General features: G+C 44.8%; 1 protein-coding gene across 2 annotated transcripts in view; it reads left to right on the top strand.

The window, feature by feature from the left end:
* CARD9 (caspase recruitment domain family member 9) overlaps positions 1 to 15,684 on the top strand; it is a 496,386-nt gene that overhangs the window by 345,479 nt on the left and 135,223 nt on the right. For both annotated transcript variants that reach the window (XM_069609572.1, XM_069609573.1), the window contains 3 exons: positions 4,812 to 4,937; positions 12,604 to 12,789; positions 14,055 to 14,096. In XM_069609572.1, coding sequence (XP_069465673.1) covers positions 4,812 to 4,937; positions 12,604 to 12,789; positions 14,055 to 14,096 — 354 coding nt within the window. The remainder of the gene's footprint in view (positions 1 to 4,811; positions 4,938 to 12,603; positions 12,790 to 14,054; positions 14,097 to 15,684) is intronic.

Genomic DNA, 15,684 nt, shown 5'->3' with positions numbered 1-15,684 from the left:
TATAAGCCTGTACTACACATGTTGGTAGAGTGACCGAGCAGCCAGGCTTATCTCAAGAGGGGTCAATGTGAGCTGTAGGGCTTACATAGAGTTTCACAGTGACAGGTATTCAAATAACACTTATACTCAAGATTTCTTGATAAAATAATTATTTATTAATGTAACAGTCCATTTTTAAAATAAGCCTTCTTTAGAAGGGGAGCAGTATACAACACTTAAAATATACTTCAACAATACACTCCTTCAATTCAATCAAGTAAGTAGATACCCTTTTGGGTGGACATTGTGGACATTAATATCTCACTTTTCACACTTAAATTGTAATACTGAAGTTATGGCAAAAATGAAAAAGGTCAGTGAAGGAAACAATGGTTAACACGTTTCTAAAACAGGTAAGCACTTTTTGAATCCTCCAATGCAATATAGATTAACCCTTTCCCAGCTATACAAGTAAGGCATGTATGCAAACGCAAAGTCAGAGGGTAAGAAGAGCCTTCAGGGAGCCAGGACAGCCACTGTCAATTGAGCAAAGTCCAGGGGAGCTGAGGCACTTCTTGAAGATTAGCACAAAAGTCTTGCACAATGTTAAAGAGAGTTTTGTTGTAAATAGAATCACTGTTGGGCCACAAGCTGGGAGGTTTATGAGAAGCAAAGATGCAAGCAACTCTTCAAAAGGCAGCAAATGCAAGTCTCCAGTGAGAGCAAGCAATCTACACACAACTAGGGGTAAGTACCCCTTAGTTCACAGTACCTTGAGTCTGAAGAAAAAGGTTCCAGCTGGCTTCTGTTCCTGTTGTAGTCTGCAAGATCCTGTTGTTCCTGGGCCTCAGTCGTGGGGACAAGAGGAAGGACGTCTGGGGACTCCGGCACTACAGTTCGAAGGTCAGCGGCAGCAATGGGCACAATCCATATCAGCGGCACTTCGCGGTTTCAGCTACTTAAAAATAGTACCACAGCGGTTCTTGGACACCTTGTGGACTTTCCTTGCTTCTGGGTTCCAGCACTCTGTTGAGGTGGCTCAGGCTTGATTAGTCCTGCTTCGCTCGAGTCCAGAGGATCTTCCTGGAGTTCGGGTCCGGCTTAAAGGCGATGCACTCGATTCTGGTGTTCCTGTCCCCCTGGCACTCCGTTCCTGCAGCTGCAGTGAAGTACAGCCAGCAGAGAGAGGGGTCCCAGTCAAGTTCATCTTGGGGTTGATTGATCGCACCAACCGGGGAGAAGTCGTCCTTTCCGGGCTTCTCTAGTCAATTAGAAATTCGGGGCTTCAGCACTGCCGCAGAGCTTCACCGGGCAAATCAACGGTCCAGGAGGGTGCAGAAAGCTTCTCTTCCAGTTTCTTCTTCGGTTCCTTCGTCCAGTGGTCGACTCAGCCTTCCTTGCAAAAGACCTCGCCTTTTATGCAAGTTTCTCCCATTCATTCGCAGCCTAGCTGTCACTCACACAGCAGGCTGGCTGTCCTCCAAGGACAGCCAAGCGGCCAATCACCTTTGGGTTCATTCCGGTAACCAAGGCGAATAAGCACAGGGAGTTTTGGGTACCTCCCTCGCTTCCTGCCCTGCCAGACACGCTGGAGCCAGAGGCGGGCTTCACCAGTGAATCCCGCCAAAGACAAAATGAACAAAGGGACCAGACCTAGTTTGGCACACAGAGTAAATCTCCAACAAGAAATGGTGAAAAAAAGAAGACCGGGCCAATTTGACAAAATGGGCACCCATGGGTGCAATACTGCAGCTGAGGATTGAGCCTGCGGTAAAAACGCACAATGGTACGAAAAAGTAAACCACTGCCACCAGCCATTAATTGTAGAAAGGGTAACATAAAAATGTTACATGAGAAGGTAGACAAAGGGGATAGTAGGATGGCCCTCCAGCACTCTATGTAAGATGGTGTGTGCTGGGTTTACAAAGAGAAAAAGGTAAGTAAAGTCAATTTCATTTTACTGCTCTTGGAAACAGTAGTTTATCCAAGAGAAGGTATTTAAACCTTAGCAGAAATCCAAAGGATTTCTCTGTGACACTGCACTGCGGGTGCTGTGTGTCACAATGTAAAATGATGATGGCTAGGAAGTTTGTCAGACTCCAAAACCAAAAGAAACACAGGGTTGAAATCAGAACAAAATACATGAGAGAGTGAGAAAAAGGGCTCGCTCTCTTCAGGATGAAAAGTCCAGCAAAAGAGCTGAGGGTCTCTAAGGTAGAAGGGAATTAACACAGAATTGAGAATTCTCCCTAACAGTGTTTTGGTGAAAACGCTCATTAAATGAAATAATTACAAATAAAAACCTTCAGAGAGCAATTGATTTCCCCTACTTAATGCTGTTGCAGGAAGAAACTGCATCCGTTCCCGATTGAATGACAGAGAATGGATCAGATTCAACGGGTCAGGATTCTAGGTTAGATTAACCCCACCCTCACAACATCTGAGATCTGTAGGATACAGGGACGAAAACAACTTGCAACCCACGTAATAAGCCTTGAATTAAAAAAACAACCCAGATCTACTAAAGACTGGACAACCCACACTTCCCCTTAAATTGAGGCCTGTGCAACCGACCATAGCTATTGGTAAATGAGCAGCAGCAGGAGTGCAGCATTCTTGCCTTGTGGGATCTGTTGGAAGGCCAGAGGAATCGACTTCAGGGGCTGTACGATTATCGTCTCTACTCACCACATGCAACTCCTTTCCCTATATTATTCAAATTCATGAAATCTTCAACTGCTCAAAAATGGAGTCCTTACATGACTCATGAGACTTTGTGTTTGGGCTTTGGAAGGCAAACTAAATTATGTAGAATAACATTAGTCATATCCATTGCTGTATGTTTACTGTTGTAGATATTTCTGGAATGTCTGGCCAACAGTTCCTGGCCGCAGCGTGGGATTTTCGCAAGCTCATATGTTTGTTAAGCCAATGAATCACCATAATCGTGCAAGTCACCCAGATTATGGCACGTATTACTTCTCCATATTGGTTAACAGCCTCATTATCAAACTCCTTCAATACACATAGCTCTGCTAATGGTGTGATGTGAACTACTGTTCTATGATTTGCACATATATTGTTGCCTAAATTCTTCGCTTTCCAAAGCAATATCCGCTTCAGGGCTCAAAATTCACTCTAGCCACCAGCCATTGGCTAGTGATAATTGTTTCTTGGCGAGTAAGACATTGTGTGTTGTCTGAATGGAAAGAATTAAGCTGGTGAGTGACATTGTATAGCTGGCTAATAGCTTGCAACTTGATATCTGTATCCCTGCCTTCTTCATATGGTAATTTTAGTATCTGCAGAGCCACCTATGTTCCCATAACAAGTCTATACAAGGATTTATATATTTTTTAAAGGTTCTTTTCAAAGTTGATTTGAGGGATCTGAACATTTATCATTGTTTTGGTTTATCATTATTTTTCTAGGCGAGGATGCATACTGTCAATATTAGGAACTTCAACAAAAGATGTATGGTTCTCTTCTGCACCTTTAATGGCTTTCCTATATTCTGTTCAAATGATTGAACTTACTTTCCACATACTGGGATGCAGTGCCTAAATAACTGAATGCTCTTGCTGAGCACCCCAGTCTATGTATCATAATATAATGTAAACTGACCTTGTATATCCCAACCTCTGCCATTTTGGTGGCCTTTTGGCCCCATTTGGCCGTAAACAAGATGAATTAGGATCTCTACTGGGAAGAAACAACATTTTCACTTTTAATTTACTTTTCCTAGTAGTCAATGGGCCTCATTACGACTCAGGCGGTAAGGGGTTTACGGCGGCGTAAACAGCGCCGACCCTTACCGCCTGAGTACGAGGTCCCTTAGCGCCATGGAGGTTTTAACACCTGCTTTTAGCAGGTGTTAAAATCCATGGCGCTAAGGGACCATGGAGTTAATTACGCCACCGTAATTTACGGTGGCGTAATTAACGCCTTCCCCACTCCCATTATGCCCTATGGGGCAAAATGGGAATGGGGAAGGGTAAATGGGAAAATGGGGATTTACCGCCCCGCCAAGGTTGGAATGGGGCGGTAAATCCGCCAACCACCATGGCGTAAACGTAGTTTACGCCATGGTGGTAAAGTCACGGCCCAGGCGGTAACTTACCGCCTGGGTCGTAATGAGGCCCAATATGAAACTTTGACCGAAGTCCAGACAACTTTATATAAACCAAAGGTTTAAAAGTGATGCCTGGTGATTGAGGTCTAAACTCGACAGCACTAGCTATCTGGTGGATGTCCTTTCTTTCAGCCATATCAAATTGCACCTTGTTTTCCTCCCATTGCTCTGGCCCCAAAGCCCCTGCATCTGAACTCATGTCAGAAGAAAGGAGTCCTTTGGTGCCAAAGAGCAGTTTCATTCCATCCAGCCCCACCCCCGAACAAGTGTGCATAGACTCTGTGGCTCCTTCTGCTCTCTCCTCCTACCTTAGGCTGGAGATCCATTTCTCCAAATATTTGTGATGGCCCACTCTGGTGGTTGCATCCTAAGCAGCAGCTTAAATGGCCTGATTGTGCAACAAACTATCATGCAGAAAATATGAGCTCATTACTAATTGCTTCTGTGTACATCAAATGGTGAGTCTTCTGTGCTGTATTTTATGAGTACAGAGTTCTTTGTCTTGATTCTCAATCTACAGAAAATGTGGCATTTATAGAACGATCACATTTATGGTACTTAATCATAACTGAAGTCAAATCTGATATTATAGTAAAAGCAAGACACCGTTAAGGCCCTGGTCAGTCAGTCTTGGTACTGTGTAAGTGTTTATAATTCATTCGTTCATTCTTCAGCCACTTTTTATCTTGCTTCTTCTTAGTACATGGAAGAGAAGGAAGTGGCCGAACTGCAGTGCCAGACACTGAGGAAGGATTCCAAAATGTACAAAGAACGAATCGAGGCCATTTTACAACAGATGGAAGAAGTGACTATCGAAAGAGATCAGGTAAGGAAGCCATGGTAAGGGATCAACTGAAGCCAAGGAATATAATCAAAGTGGTTACTGGAAAGCACACAAAGTAGGGTATTGGGTTTAGAGATGGCCATCGGGGTGGCTACACAAAACCTAGACTTGTCATGTTTCTCTTAGGATTGTGGTTCTCAGTCCTTCCCTCTCCTAAAAGGACTCAGCCTTTCTGGTGTAAGGTCACTCACATTATTTGGGGTTTAAAATGTCTGGCACTTTTCTCGTGGTCTGGCGTAGAGTCTTCCTTGCCTTTCGTCGTACTGGCCAGGTTATTGTGACGGTTATCCTTGCCTTGAGGAACATCTGGCACCACAACCGATGATGCCAAGTGCTGTTTCTTTGTGGGAGAGGTGTCTGCTGTATCAGTTTTGCGGTCCGTTCGGGTTCTACCCACCATTAAAATAAATTGGCCCTCATTACGCGTCTGGCGGTAACCCTGTTGGTGATACCTGCGGTTTGCCGCCGGACCCGAACGAAATTACTGGCACTTGACTTCCCGGTAACACTGAGGATTACAACCCTGGCGGTCCGGGAAGTCAGGCGCCAGTAATTTGTAAGTCCCCATTCCTATAGAGTCCGGGAGTCGATGGGAATGGGGACCACGGAAACACTGGCACCGTTCTTAACGGTGCTGGTGCTTCCGTGAAAACTCTGTGGGTAAAAAGGAAATCAGCCTATTGCCAGAGCTGGCGCTCACCTAAAAAATAGATTGTTGTAAAGATGGAACTAAAGAGAGTAAAGGTGAGCTGCTAATTTGGACTTGCTTCCCTGAGGGTGATCAGGGCTTTGGATTTAGCCAATAAAGAAGAAAAAGGTCCATTGTTGCGCTTCCACCTTATAATTTTGAATTCAGTGTTTCAAAAATAGATGACACAAAAACAGATTATTTAATGTTTCAAAAGAAATTTTTATTTTTTGTAGATAGAAGTTCAATTTAAATTTACTTCATTTAAATTGTAAAAACAAATCACTGGGATACAATTGGTTGATGGGTTTGTATAGTCAATTACCAGTTGAATTCACTCCATTCATTAGTATGATTCCTATACTCTTTTCCCTGTTATAAATCCGATACCCAGCTGTTGCTGGGCTATCATTTTTGTTGTTTATTTCTCAACTTCTTGTGAGTTTATCCTTGTAGTAAAGCTCCTCATTCTTATTGTATATTTCCTCCAACATTTTCTAAGTTAACCCTTGTAATGTTACTCCCCGACACGTGTTTCCCCGCTCATTGTGTTTAGCGGATCATCAAGAGGTGCAAGTATGGATTCAATATAGAAGAAAAGGTTATTTCTATCTTTGTTTGCAGTTTGTATCCGTCGATTTTTGTTGTGCTTTTTTATAATGGTTTGAAGTAGTATGTGATACTGTAACAGTATATTAACATCATCCGTTAAGTAGCTGTGCTGGTGTGCAGGTTTGGATAACTTAAGTGGCTACTTCAAAATGAGGCTTTGCAGTGCTGCCTCTGAGTTTGTTTGTAATTCCTGCAAATCGAGTTTCTTGTATTCCGTCCCTATGACCCTCTGCTTGATGCGATGGTGCGATTGCCATAAACTCTGTGGGTGGGTGCCGTCCCGCCCGCAGAGTCATAGTATGACGGTCCAGAAACAACAGTGCCAGTAAGCTCACTGGCACCTTTGTTTCCGGACCGGCATGCTTGTAATGAGGCCCATTGTCTGCATCGTAGCATAACTTTGCCTGGCCAAGATTGAATATGAGTAGCATTGTTGTAGCCGCAGGTGAGGCTGGGGAGGCCCGCCATATACCTCCTCTGAGGGCTACATCACGGAACGAGGGGCGGACATTGACCTTCAGGATATGCAAGGATGGGACTTTGCCACAATCTCTGGTTACATAATAATGGTTAGACACCTTTGCTCCTGGAATCATAATGATTCGCAGAATCCATCCACCTGTTCAGTTTAACTCTGCCCCACCACACACCAGCAGAAACATAATCGGATGGACTATGAAGGATGCTCTGGAATGGTAGCTCGATGGTAATGCTGCACGTTCATCAGTGCACTCTCCTAGTTTAGCTGATGTGTGCAAACCCAAAAGGCATTTTCAGAAACCGCCAATGAAGCTTTGGCAGTTCACAGGGGCCTGGCTGGCTGTGCACCACCACACAGGGGACCATTGTGTTAAAAGATATTAACTAGGTTAACCATATTCTCAGCAGACTTGCTGACGCAAAAAGTACCAGGCTCCCCCATAGCCACATTGCTACAATTTGGCCAGGAAATCACATATTAAAATACTATAGTGACAGCTTGCAACATTGTAGATGATGACTATACACGTTTATCTTACTTTATTAAATTGCTTTCTATCACACAAACACTTGGTTTGTGTGTTGGAACACTTTGCAACAAAATATTAAATACTGCATCAACCGAATATACAGCATACAAAAATAAATATCTGGCAACAAGCATGTTTCCAGCCCCCCTCCGGTCACAGAGTACAAGAAAAACCCATAGAAAAACTCAAAAATCTTTATTTCCCCAAAATCAAGTCATGCAAGAGAGGTTTTCACATTCTTAGAAAATACCATGAGATCTTCAAGCCAGGGAAGAGCCACAAATACCTTATACCAAGTGACCTCAGCCATCCTGGCTGCCAATGGCTATTCGAGCAGCAGCTACAGAATTGTTTCTTTCAATGAACCAGTTCTATATATAAATACTGGTTCCTGTGGACATCTGCATTCTTAGAAACTACTGTAAGAAATGGGAAGAACCAAGACCACCTTATTTCTAGTGTCCACTAACCATGGTAGATTAATATTAAAATCATGTTTTTGCCTTGTTCCGCTTTGATGTCTGCAGTTTCACACAATCCCGTCTCATGACATTCCTTGTAATGTGCCGAGAAAGAGTTGTACGTGTTGAACCAGTTATAAAACCAAACAAAATCCATATTTTTATACCTTTTTATTGGATTATTTTTGCATTTTTAAAGCGCTCACACAGCCCGCGGGCATCGAGGTGCTGGTGGGAATTTTAGGGCTAACTGGGCTTGAGGTTGTTGGCACTAGGGCCGCCCCACTCTGTCTCGATTCCCTCCGGTTTTTCCCCTTCCTAGCCCAGGTGCCTATAAGAGGTGTTGGTACTACCGACCAGTGACACCTACCAGTCTGTTTTCTGACTTGAGCTATGGATGGTTTCCCTAAATCAATGGCTACCTATTTCTTTAGGGGCCATCCAGCTGTCTCCCTCCTAGCTCTGCTTAGTTTTCTAGGGTGTACAGGAATGGTGCCTTCTTCCACCCGGTTTCAGTTTCTTGGCATGTGTGCAAAGTCTCACCTGATCTGGTGTCTCTCGATGTTCTCCTCCCCACCACTCTACTATCCCTCTGCTGTTATACTCCGCCTTCCTACCTCCACCCTTTGATGTGACCTTATTTCCTCCTCACTTCTTCCCTCCTTTACTCCTCCACTCACTCACTACAACTGCTACCTCTGATTATCGCCTTGCTACTCCCTCCAATGTTAACCTCTCTTCCTTTATTCCTATTACTTCACCTCCTCGTCACTACTACTACTACTACCTCTCCGCACCTACCACTAACGCCACCCTTCTTTTCCTGTTCTACTAGTTGTTCACTCACTCCTCCCAATCACGCACAACCACTCCACAGACCTCTCTCTCCAACAACCTCCACATTCCTTCCACGCTCTCCTCCTCTGGTCTCTCAATCCTCCTTCTTCCACCTCCTGACCTCACCTTTCAACAACCCCACACCTACACCATCCCCAGCTTACCTTTAACATAGCCAACGCCCTCCCAGGATTGGCCAACTTACCCTGGCCTATTGCTTACCTGTCTCCAGGGGTGTGACATAGTGAAGGTTGAGGGAGGTATGAGAAGGGATATTAAATTCCCCCCTTTTCCCACAAGTCCCTGCCACGTTTCTAACATGGACTACGAACTGTTGTTCCCCATCTTACAGGCCTTCTTGCAGGCCTATTTTTGATAAAGAATTCCTGGTGGGCTGGTGATTTAATGGACTTGTCTCTTTTGTGCGCGGGCTACGGCCGTCTGTTTGCCGGAGCCGCGCTCTTTCTTGTGCTACTGCGGCTCCTGGCAGTCCTCCAGTGGCATCATTCCTGTTGAGGGCCCCTCCCCCTCTCTCCGCAGCCATTCTGTGTCTTCCCTGTGCCTGGAATCCCTCCTCATGGCGGGGCGCAGCACTGCTGCCAGGTTGGTATGACGCTGCGTTGTTGGACCGGCATCTTCCCTTTGGCTTCCTGCCATGGTGCTGTCCTTGCTAAAGGTAATGAAGTAGTGGGAGGGGGCCTACCTGCACGCACTCTGGCACGTATAGGGGCATCAGGGGTCAGTCTCCCCGTCCCCTGGCACGGCATGGACACAGGCACTGTCATATGGACTAAATGAAAATATTACGCTGAGATGGTAGTTCCATTAGCTTTCGAAGTTCCTGCTACTACTTCATCGGATGGTGATCACACAATAAATGAGCACAACAAAAACCCGACACACAAAATTTGACATCACTTTTACATAGAAAGAAGATGAAAAAAGACGAGGGATTCTCCCATTTCCTACTCCGTTAGCTTCAGAAAGAAAATATGCAAGGAATTCAGTCCTGCATGGCCCCTTTATCCAGAGGACCATACAATTAGAAAGTAGCAGGCACATACTCAAACAATGAGAATCTGTTCTCATCTATCAGACATTACATTTCAAGCAGAGCCACGTTTTTCACCCAGTGTTTTCCAGGTAATGGGTAATGTGTCCAAAATGGCCACCATATATATGGAACAGCTGGGAGCACCTCTTCCTTTTCCATGGTGTGCCCTGAGAGCGTGGATTATAAAGTGACAGCCAGGTGAAGATGAGGGGGGCACAGGACATAGCAGTCTGAGGAGAGCAGTAGCTAAGGGCCCTCAGCAACTGCACTCCTGTCCCGCACACGTGCACTGTTGCACCACCAAGCAGCATCCTGTCAGGCATGAGGTAAGTTGTTTTCTTCTGCACTCCTTTCTTGGGGAGCTTCCACTACTCTTCCCATCCACGGTGAAAGTTCAACAGGGATTGCATTTACATTATGTATGACTGACCAACCGCCTTCATGAGTGATCTCAGAAGTGTTGTGCTACCATTCAAAGCTGCATTACATTTAGAACAATGACAGTCCCCCCAATGCTTCCTTCTGACCGTACACTGGCGCTCATGAACTCCTCAGGAATGTTGTGCCACCTTTTCTTGATGACATACAAGTACCTCAGGTTTGTTGCATCCTTCTCGTAATTACTTCAAATGTACAGTGCCTGCTTGCATTTGTCCACTTTAATTCGCCCCATGTTTATATCTAAGGAATCACAAAAAGCTCTCAAGTGTCTTGCTCTGACAAGTTTGTCAAATCTATAGCAAGAGTCCTCTGGCATAAGGGAGTATGGGTGGCAAAGGCAGTGGGGCGGGAGGAAGGGAGCTTTGAGGGAGAGCGTGGAATGTGGACCTTGGCCTATAGATAAGCCTATATTTCTCAGCAGGTGATCGGCTGCCTAACATTCCCCAGGTGCAAATAGAGGATCACCCATGAGCCCAGGAGACAGCGAGCAGCCGTACCACTGTAGATCTTGACAGAAAATCTAGATCTTGACAGAATCTTCAGAGTGGCAATGCAGTGTCTTACGAGGAAGGAGGCAGGCAACCTAGTCCAGAACCAAGCCCTTAAGACCAATATGATCTTGTGAGGGTGGCAATTGCTCCTGATAGTTGATGGGATGAAAAGAAGCTGAGCGATCTATGAGGACTAACATACAGACCCCACCATTATCCAGAAAGCAGAGGGCATCATAAGTTTCCTGCACGATGACCATGTCTGAGCTGCAGCATACTCCACATCATGACCTGCATGTTCTTACCATTTGGTCTTCTTTTACTACAGACTGCACATTGTGCATTGCTCCATCTAAAAAAGGTCAGGTAACACGTTAAATAATTGACAAAACCAAGTGTTCCTGATGTAATTTCTCGAGAAAAGGAAACCACATGTCCTATATGAAAAGCACTGAAAAAAAAGTGTGACATGAGGCTGAAAACCCATTTAGAAGACTGTGATCCTAATATCATCTGCGTGGCCATGTACCTTCATTTTCACCATGTAAAAGTTACCAGCACAACAAAACAAAAAAAACGGTTTCTGTTTTTTTATATTGGTTAATTGTAGGAAATGCATATTTATTTAAGGACAAAGTAATTCTTTATCAGCATTTCACACTGCTTAAAGCATGCACTGAGATAAAGTCCCCCCACACGACCCACATTAATCTTATGAATGACATTGTAATAAAGCACCTCAGGTTTGCCATGTCCCTGCAAATAGCACCTCTTTGAGGCCACTTGACTGGTGCCCACAGGGCAACTACCCGCCACTTCATGCAACGTAATGAAACGAGCATTGCCAAGCATATTACACTTCAGGAAGTTTTATACAAGAGATGCCCAGTAAGCCTCTCCTTCAAGTTCTTTCCTGCATTCAGCTACTCAGGGACATTTCTGACACCAAACCTGTAGCATTCAATTTCTCATCTGTAATAAATACATTTGCCTTTGTTACTTTGCATCTCTTGCAGTTATTTCCTCGGCACGCTCCTCAGCTGTTTTCAGAGCCCGCGTTACAGTCCTCTTCTCTGCTTTTGACAGCTCCCTGTCTTCAGTGAGGTCCTCATGTGATCCAGGGACACACTCAACTTCAGTCCAGAACTGCTTATCTTGGCTCCCAGATGCTTTTCTTCTCTATTGGGAATCCTGGATTTCTTAATTGTCCCGATAATCTGTTGAATGTTGTTAACTTCACAGACCCTACTTTGCTGGCTAATCCATGTCCTCTGGTTAACTACTGATGCTTCGCCTTTCATATCAGAAACTGACTGGTCAGTCTTCTGGCTCACTATTCTGATTTGAAGTGGCCACCACTTAATCACTGTACAGGTTTAGTGGTCCTACCTCTACTACCATCTCTCCATGTTGAATTTCTGTTTGAAATCAGGCACATTCAGTGGTTCCATTTTTCTGAAAGGAAAAAACCCTGATCAGGACATCTGTTTTGGTTAGTGGTTGATGCTGGTGCTCTCAAAGCCTTGGCAAGACTATTTTACAACTGGTTTCATTTAGTTCTTCATTTTGCTGCTATTCCAGAGTGTTTTCCAGTGCAAACAATAGAAGTAGAGATCTAGGTGTACGGATATGTCACAATAACAAGCCTAACTCAAGATGTCCACATGGGGCACTCTTCTTAAATCTTAACTACTCCAGTACACTCCTCACTGGTCTTGTGAAATGACTTGCAATCTATCGTCCTCGTCTAACTCCTAAAAAACGCAGCCACTTAACTTGCAGCTCAAGACAGACATTCACATCTACACTTATATCCACACGTGTCTCCACTGGCTTCCTGTTAAGAGGCCCTTCGAAGAAGCAACAGACTCCTTATGGAACTTTGGGTTCCTGTGGCTCTTCAAAAATCTAGCTCCAACTCCTATCCTAATAAACGACTCCAATTCCTGACAGCTCTTTGTCCCAGTGAGTAGTAGAGTATTGCCTTCTAGATCCCCAAATCTCATGCAAGATATTGCCCACCAAAAAAACCTTTGCCTTTGTTTCCCTTCTAGGCGATCCTGACCCGAGAGCAGTTCCACCAGCAGTACTCAAAGAGCCTGAAGGAGAAAGATGCGTACCGGAAGCAGCTGAGGGAACTTGGCGAGAGGTGCGATGAGCTGCAGATCCAGGTCTTCAGGACAGAGGGACAGCTACTTGCAGCAGAGACCAAGCTGAAGCAGTTAGAGCCGCCAACCTCGGTATAAAGTAACTTAAGGCGTCATTATGAAGAGATTGCTTGCAGCTCTCCAGAGATTTGGACTCCAACTCCCAGCAGCCCTTGCCATTACAGTCGACAGTTAAGTGTCATGGGCATCCTAGGCCAGAACATCTGGCACATAGTGTGCTCTTTCACATTGGATTGTTGAACATGTATAGACCCTGCAGTGGGTTTTCCTGATGTTGTCTCTATTTCAAAATACCCTAGGTAACATAGAACAGACACCAAGGGGATGGAAAACCTATGTAACCAAAGTAGTGCTTTCTGAATGGGCATTTGGGCATTTTGCACTGCATTGTGTGTACATTCCCCAATAATTAACTGGGTCACAGTGCAAATTGATGCCTTTTGGCAAAGCTGACCTTTAAAAGGGGGTTATTCTTGCTATTGCCCATTTATCCTTGTTGCCAGAGTCACTCTGCTCTCCTGTATGCCCCTTCTGTCAGTTAAGAAACAGACCTTAATATGCATTGTGTAATCAGTGGGTCAGGTCCTCTCCTAGCGACAATACTATTAGAACCTTCCGGCCAAATTATATTGCTTTTATTAGTGAGCTATTGTTAAATATCAGGCTAGCTGTATGACACTGAATGAATACATACACAAATGCCAAGACAGCACCTTATGTTGAGACCTGGCACGCTTCAGAATCTGCCATTTTGTGTCTGACTGGCAACATATCTGTCTCAAACAAAAGGCTGTATGTATCTTGTTTTATAGCCCTAAGCTGCTGGTTGGGTGAGGTGGACTACAATAGCGTTTCACAGTTGCGGGGGTAGAAGACCGAATAAAGTTCCTACCAAGCGCCCTTAATTGGTGTCCACTTATACCGTTCAGTATTCCATTAGCTGTTCGGAGCAGAATTCCACTTGTGAAATACCTTATTGGGTTAAGGCATCTTGTCAAAGGTTTGTATCCCATCACGGTTGACACAACCTTTCATCCTTCTGCGTTTCATTAACTTACTTAGTAGTGCCAACTCAATCTATCAACTGTTAGATGCTCAACAATAGTCTGTGCTTTATAGGCTTCAGTTTTTTGTTTGTAGTATTCTGAGTGGCCTAATGTGAACACTATCCCTGCATCAAAGCTCGAACTAGGCAGTTAAAGGGAGTACTGTATAGATGCTGGTTGAACTTTACATCCAGCACCATGCATGGAAGGTGTGGTCAGAGTATTAAGATTCTGATAAAAGAAATGGCCACACTTACTAACGAGTGTCTGCTCTCCCTCCCTCCCTTCTAGACGTCTGATTTTGATGAGAATTCGTCCAGGAGTTCCCAAGAGGTGAGCATTAAGGTTTTTCCCTCAACAAAATCTAAGTGAGTAGTTATGAAGTTTGTGATTTATGCTAAGGCAGACTCTGATACAGGTGAAACCTTTAGTATTGAACTAAATAAAAGTAAAATAATAAAACTGCAAGGCTTCGGCACTTAGCAATTGTCAGTAAAAATTCAGGGTGAATGTGTAAAACTCATTAGTCTTTTATTTGATTGTGCTTCCTTGATAATATTTGTGCTTCCCTGATCATCTTTTCTTTGTGCTTTTATGTTTTCAGTGCGCTAACTCTCTCAGGAATTTCTCATTCGCTCCAAGGGGCTTCCTTGGAGAGCTCTAACACTTCCATTCCCTGCTTGCGCTGTGACACAGTCTAGCAATAGCTTTCATGCCAGTTTGTGTGCCCATTGGTGGCTCCACCACTACCAATCTATTCCTAACCACATGATTCTCACATTACCCATGCTCACCATCGCCTAGGTGTGAAGAAATCCCATATTGCCAGAAGTACCCCATGGGGAGCATGGGGAGCAAAGACTTCTATGCACTATGTCCAGTCTTTCCCCCTGAAATAGTAGTTTGGCCAAAGGGCAGGTTAAGCTTTCCAGCGATGTGGATCAGCAGCAGTACATTACAAATGAAAACAGAGCAGTGAGTACCGAAATAGAAGGAATTTTCTGACACGGGCCTTTACTTAAAATAAAGAATCACTGACCACACTCGCCTGCTCTGCCAGCAAATAAAAAGTGCACCGTAATACAGACTGAGTGTATATTACAGCTAGGTGAGTAAACTGGGAAATGTACTTCACGAGGTATATCGATAATAGACAAATCATTGACAGAAACAGGGACACTGTCACCCAAGGCAGAAGGAACATTGGAGGACTTCAGTGCACCCCGGGTCCTGATCCGAGATGGTTTCCCGGCAATAAGGGAGGAGAGTTCGGGAGGCCGGCACCCTCAACCTTTCGACTAAGAGCCAGGATCAGTGCAGGTACTGCAGAAACGAAAATGGAGGAAATCCGCTGCCGCCCAGGCCTGACACAATACGGCCAGCAGAAGAGGGGGAGGTGCCACCCTTCATGCAGGAACCACTCAACTTAATAACAAGGGAGCAAGGGCTGGGGCAGTTAACTGAGAAATCAGAAGCAAGAGCACTGACTGGCCCTTAGGGCGCCCACTCCCCCAGGACAATGCTACCCGAGGCAATGCCCCAGAGGCGCAAGAGAAGTAAAATGTGAAGGAAATATGTTAAGTTGAGCAGTGCTTCCCTGTCAAAGCTGTCCTGAACATAAAGGAGGGAGCTAGATACGCAGCAAGAATGAGTGGGGAGGTAAAGGCGAGAGGCGGATGGAATGAGGCATGACCCCAAGCGGGTAGGAGTTGTTGACCTAGTGGCCCTCAGCTGAAAGAGGGCGTCTCCATAAGGGGTACCATGGTTGATGTACCCGATCTTTGTTTTTTGATGAAAGTTTGGTTATTAGTTATAAGGGGCGGAGGGTTAAGCGGAGGAAGAGATGGGAGGGAAACTGAGAGGAGGTGAAGGGTCTGGGGGAATCCGAAGTGGAGAGGGAACGGAACGGGGGTGTAACCAA

Source organism: Ambystoma mexicanum, chromosome 8 (assembly GCF_040938575.1).
Source record: "Ambystoma mexicanum isolate Mex_15411 chromosome 8, UKY_AmexF1_1, whole genome shotgun sequence".
Classification (NCBI taxonomy): domain Eukaryota; kingdom Metazoa; phylum Chordata; class Amphibia; order Caudata; family Ambystomatidae; genus Ambystoma; species Ambystoma mexicanum.
Note: the sequence above shows the minus strand (reverse complement) of the source record. Positions and strands in the feature narration are given on the sequence as shown.